General features: G+C 36.4%; 1 protein-coding gene across 1 annotated transcript in view; it reads left to right on the forward strand.

The window, feature by feature from the left end:
* Nucleotides 1-2,339, forward strand: part of LOC103460734 (protein FAM19A5-like) — a 61,305-nt gene extending 58,966 nt beyond the window's left edge. Inside the window, exon 4 of the mRNA XM_008403020.2 lies at nucleotides 1,742-2,339. Coding sequence (XP_008401242.1) covers nucleotides 1,742-1,750 — 9 coding nt within the window. The 3' untranslated portion in view covers nucleotides 1,751-2,339. The remainder of the gene's footprint in view (nucleotides 1-1,741) is intronic.
* The last annotated feature ends 4,107 nt before the right edge of the window (nucleotides 2,340-6,446 follow it).

Below are 6,446 nucleotides of genomic sequence, written 5' to 3' on the forward strand. Positions count from 1 at the left end.
TCATATTTTTTGTGCCACAATATTGCAACACCACCGGCTATCCTTCCCCGAATTATTCTGGTGCTAAGGTCGGTAGTGGATTCACCAGCGCCATAAAAGTCTTTATGTATGCAGTTCAGCTTCTCCAGGTCCTGTTTAGCTAAGAATGTCTCCTGCACACACAGTACATCACAAGTCTCCAGTAATTTGGAGACTATTGCACATGTCAGAAACCACCACTGTCTGCACCATTAAACATAGCAATTAAGACAATGCATTAACTGTAAACAACACTCAACTATGAACACTGACCAAGGCGCAGAAGTAACCAAGCACAATATGCGCATCATGACTGTTCTCACTCTCTTTCCCACTGCATGAAGCCAGGCAGCACAGTGCTGTAATGTCTGCCACCATTACAGGTGACAAAAACAATCAAAGAGCAATGAGCATGCTCTGCATGCTCTTCCATTCTCGTGTTTTATTTATTTGCTAATTAAATAAATAAATATCAATGTATATAATTAAATAAAATAATAGCTACAGAAGTGTACGCAGAACATTACTAAAACAAAGAACAGCTCTCAGTGAGGCTCCAGTCCTATCTTCTTAGTAAAGAGCCATTCAGAATAATTGGATCTTTCGTAAATCTGACTTCACTATATTGCAGAAAGTTTGTCCCATATATGCGTCCACCAAATATTGGACTGCATTCCGGTTGGGGGATGGACAAGGAGATATGTGGAATTTAGAGCCAAAAGTATGGCAACGGCATCAGCTGTGACTTTACTGCATTGCAGTGGCCACACCCACCACCAAAACTCTTCGTGCTTTAAGGCAAGTGAGACTAGTTTTCTGTCTTCTGACACAAGATTATCTTAATTAGCTCAAGTGGGTCAGAGATGGAGCTTTCCAAGTAAAAACAAAGTGACTTAACCCTGTATTTTATCCTTGTGGAAGAAAGAGACGTTATGTGGAATTTCACAATGCATTTCACAAATAACTTTTGACTTTGCACTTGAGAAAATTATCTTTTTTACTAAGAATAATCTTGATCAATTTTGGGAAATTTGGTCTGTCCTTTACACCTGGCTGGGCCAAAATGATATCCAACTTGACGGGGTAAAAAAAGAACATCGTAGTGTGATAATGTCACACCATGGTGACATAGGACCATCAGGCATCCAACCAGGATCATTCATGCCAGGTTTGATGCCAATTGACCTTTGCATATGAAAGTTCTAACACTGGTTTGCTTTGGTGAGTTCTCTAAGTTAGTCACTTGGCCGTGCGATTTTGATCATTTTTAATGCCTCACCTCTTATCTGCACACAGACCAAAAATGATGTTGATAGCTCAAAATCCCGAAGAGGAGTTTATTAATGTTCAAGGTGTGTGAAAACAAAAAAAAAACGCCAAAATTTGCCCTTTCACTCAAAATGATCATACTCCCTGTACATTTTAGGTCATAACTCCAAAAGACTTTTTTTTCCTGATTTAGTGAGATCTAACTACGTACCAAATTTCATATTTCTACAATGTACAGTTTGTCCTATCACACGTTATGATCTCACACTTACAGTGATAAAACATTAAAGAAAAGCATTCGTATACACAAAACACTATCAATCCAAATTTAGATAAAATGTGAGTGAAATAAAGTTAAACTTAAATTTTCTATTACAGGGTATTGGTATAACTCAGTGTTATCCCCTCAAATATGGCGACTAACTCTTTCCTAATGCTGCTTATTTGTCTCYAGGTTCCCTGACAGTGGCAAAGAGGACAACAGAGTAATTCTTACTATTGATTAACTGCCCTCTCCATGAAAAGAAGCTGGTACCAGTTCAGGTTAATTCCTGCAGACCAGTCGGGAGCCACCATATGGGGGAATTTTTCTGCTACAATCCAAAAGCGCACATTTTCGGTCTGAAAACAGGATTTGATGTCTTTTGTTCTCAAAACTTTTAATACTTTTGTTCATGGTGATTGGTGAGACAAACTCCTGTAGTGATCAGTAGCACACTGCTGGCAGATGTTTAATGTACTACGGAGTAGGAAGCTGATGTCATTGTTTCTCCCTACATCCAGTTGGTGGCACAGTTTGCTACAATCGATAGTAGCCACACAGGCACACCCGCTAGAAGAAAACAAACACGCCCAGTACAACACTTTCATTCTATTGGCTGAGAGGTTGTCAGGTGACTGTGCCAATAGGTGTTTCCAAAAGTGAGCAGAGTCCAAGCAGAGACTAAGTCTAAGTGCGAGGAGAAATTTTGAGTACAAGCATTACAAGTTTTGAGAAGAAAGATATGAAGTCCTGCTTTCAAAATAAAAATGTAAGCAAAAGTATTAAAAGTTTTGAGAACAAAAGAGATGAAATCCTGCTTTCAGACTGAAAATGTGTGCTCTTGGATTATGGCAGAAAAATTCCCCCATACCACCATCAGAGTCAAGAAGCCAGGTAAAAACTACAGTCTAGAGAAAAAATGGGACTTTATTTTATTTTGGTGGAGTACATCAATGGATTTATTTTTTTTTTTACGGCAAAAATGTAAATAAACAACACTAAGACATTTAGAGAAGAGACTTTTAAAGAAAAGAGCATATTGTGAAAGCAAATAAAAGGAGTTATTTTGTCTGTTGCCCACACAATCTGGTTAAAACATTTCCCGAATGCGAATGGGTGAATGTGACTCTAGTGTAAAGAGCTTTGAGTGGTCAAATGATTGGAAAAGCGCCATATACTGTAAGTTCAGTCCATTGACCATTCCCTGTGTTGTGTGCTTTTGGCTCTTGCACTCGCAGATCAAGCATTGAAGAATGTCACAGACGTGGCCAAGGATGGCATGAAGGAAAGCCACAATAATTTTATGTAATTAAATTTTTTATGTAACCACAGTGGAGCTTAGAAGTTTACAAATACTCATCACTTGTATAAATCTCTCGATATATTTGGGCTCTTAATCACGCTCCTGAATGATACTTTGTGTACCATCTACTTATATCCAATAAATTAGAATACGTGTCTCAATGAGTCTTGTTTATCAGATTAAAAATACCTTTTTGTTGGGCTCTGGGGTTGTTTTAGTTTGGTTTTGGATTTTTGGTGTTCCTTAGGTTTTTCTATTTATTTTGCGTGTTTTCCACTTCTGTTCTTCCTTTGTGAATATAGGTTTGTTTTTCTTTTCATTTTTCTTTAGTCCAAGTTATTCTTTAATCTTAGATTTCCTGTTCCCTGCCTCTCTCTCCTGTGTCACTTTCTCCTCCCCTTCTCCTCAGTCTGCCTTCACTCACACCTGCAATCAATTTACTCATCAGCCCAGGTCTGTTCAAATTTCTCCTTCCTAGTATTTAAGCCACCCTCTTTCAGTCAGTAGTTGCCAGTTCATCTTGTTACTCTCCTCTCTTCTTCTTGGCTTCCCAGTGTTCTCCTTGTGTCTCCAGTTTGGCCTTGTTTTGGATTTTCCTGTTGGACTTTCTATTTTTGTAAGTTGGGTTTTGTTTTTGCTCATTAAATATCCACAACTGATCTATGTCTCTTGCGTGCTGCATTTGGATCTGGATTTAAACACGCATCATGACACTTTTGAAAAGATCAACCTTTTAAAATGGGTGTTAAACATACTTCTCATTAAAACCACTTTTCTGTTTTTAAAAATAGTGCTTTTTATTGGTCTAACTGCACAGTGGTGCAGCGGTAGTGTTGCCTTGCAGCAGGAAGGTCCTGGGTTTGATTCCCGCCCCGGTCTTTCTGCATGGAGTTTGCATGTTCTCCTTGTGTATGGTGGGTTTTCTCCAGGTACTCCAGCTTCCTCCCAGTCCAAAAACATGACTGTCAGGTTAATTGGTTTCTCTAAATTCTCCCTAGGTGTGAGTGTGTGTGTGTGTGTGCATGGTTGTCTGTCTCTGTGTTGCCCTGCGACAGACTGGCGACCTGTTCAGGTGACCCCGCCTCTCGCCTGGAACGTTAGCTGGAGAGGCACCAGCAACCCTCCTGACCCCACTGAGGGACAAGGGTGTAAGAAAATGGATGGATGGTCTAATGTAATATTTTAAATGTCATATTTTCAGTGGCTGTAAGTGGAAAAATCATAATTGATAGAAATAAAGGTTTTCAAACATCCATCTGTTTGTACTTCATCTATGTAACATTTTTCACTAATTCACATAGTGAAATATGTTCACTATGTGAACATATTTTCACATATTCTAATTTGTTTAATGGGTCTGTTTCTATTAATTTGAAAAGTTCAAGAACTTGGAGGCAGTCCCTTTTTATTATGTCYTCCACTTTGCCAATGTGCCAATAACAAAACATCTTAACATGCTGCTACCAACAAGCTTGACAGTTGGAAAGGTGTTCATAGGTTAAAAGCCAGGGGGATGTTTCACAAAAGTGGGATTCAGAAATCAAGGATAAGCCATGGAGCCAGGCTTGAGATGGTGTCATCAGTTCCTCCTGGCTTTATTCGTGTCATGAAGACCAAAATAGACTCAGAAGGTGCAGCTGTGCAGGCTTAATAATTCAGATTTCTTAAAAAAAAACACAAGGGGACCCTGGATAAAAAATTTGTATACTTAAGTATATTTGAAATAGACTGCATTTTTAAGTACATTTTTAGTACGTTATGAAGTGGATATACTTAAGATTATACTAAAAGTGTAATATACATTTTTAAGAACATGTTTCTAGTACTCTTTTTAAAAATTAGTTTTTGGTACACTTTCTAAAGATTTTTTTTCTAAAATATACTTTATAAATTATACTTTAGTAATCTTTTTTACTAAAGAATCTATTACTTTAGTAATAAATTCTAATTATATTACTAAAGTTATACTTTGGATAATCATTTTAAAAATAAGGCTGCACAGAAGGTTCTAGGTTCGATTCCCGGCTCGTGCTCTTTCTGCATGGAGTTTCCATGTTCTCCCTGTGCATGGTGGGTTTTCTCCAGGTACTCCGGTTTCCTCCCACAGTCCAAAAACATGACTGTCAGGTTAATTGGTTCCTCTAAATTCTCCCTAGGTGTGAGTGTGTGTGTGCATGGTTGTGTGTCCTGTCTGTCTCTGTGTTGCCCTGTGACAGACTGGTGACCTGTCCAGGGTGACCCCGCCTCTCGCCCGGAACKTTAGCTGGAGAGGCACCAGCAACCCTCCTGACCCCACTGAGGGACAAGGGTGTAAGAAAATGGATGGATGGATATTAAATATACACTTTGCATGTATACACTTTGCAATATATTTTTAAAATGTACATTTAAAATCTATATTTACTCAAATAAATGTACATTTTAAAAATATATTACAAATATATACAAATAATACTTTTGTGAAGTTGTACTTTTGGTAATATTTTCAAATAGGTTCTCCTTAATAAATCTCAAAATAAATACACTTCAATAATATCTGTAGTTTGTAAATAGCATCTACTTAGACACTAATTATGCAAAGTATTTCAATTAAACACTTTATTTTGATATTTAAGGTCTACTAAAATATACACAGAACCTATTTGAAAATATTACCAAAAGTACAACTTCACAAAAGTATTATTTGTATACATTTTCAATATATTTTTAAAATGTACATTTATACAAGAACATGCAGTGTATTTTTATAATGATTATCCAAAGTATAATTTTAGTAATAAATTCCTTAGTAATAAAGATTACTAAAGTATAAATATATTTAAAGTATATTTAAATGTACTTTAAATATAATTTAAAATATATTTTAGAAAAAATATCTTTAGAAGGTGTGCCAAAAATATATATTTTAAAAAGAGTACTAGAAACATGTTCTTAAAAATGTATATTAAACTTTTAGTATAATCTTAAGTACAGTGATCCACTGTTTTTCGCGGGGGTTGCGTTCCGAACAGAACCCGTGATAGGTTCTTTTCCATGAAGTAGTTACCTTTATCCCTAGTGGAAAAAAAGTGTACTTTAGTATATTTCAAATACTTACATTTGTGTAAGTATATTTCATGTATTCTAGGTATTAAGTGTACTAACTATAAATATATACGGAGTATCCTTAAATTATGCTTGCACCAATTTTGACATAACTTTAAACATACTTAAATATAATTGTACCAAAATACACTTTTAAGAAATATATAAAATAAAAGTATACCTTAAGTGAACAAAATATGTATTTGCCCAAGTGTAAATATACACTCATATGCGTAAATCCTAGGGGGGCGGACCCCCCCCTCACCCCCCCCCAATCTTGGAAAAATAATTGCAAAAACATTTGCATTTAAATAATATCAATATAAAAAGGCAAAAAAAAAAAAAACGACCCGTTGCGGCGATACGTAACAGCGTCCGCCATATTGAATGTGGAATATGTGCCAGTAAGCTAATACAAGTGAATGGACCGAACTTTATAAAKTGCCGTCTTACAAAGTATTTTAAGTTGATTCCTGCCATTGACACATTTTCTCACACACATTAATATAT

The sequence above is a fragment of the Poecilia reticulata genome, unplaced genomic scaffold (assembly GCF_000633615.1).
Source record: "Poecilia reticulata strain Guanapo unplaced genomic scaffold, Guppy_female_1.0+MT scaffold_280, whole genome shotgun sequence".
Taxonomy (NCBI): Eukaryota; Metazoa; Chordata; class Actinopteri; order Cyprinodontiformes; family Poeciliidae; genus Poecilia; species Poecilia reticulata.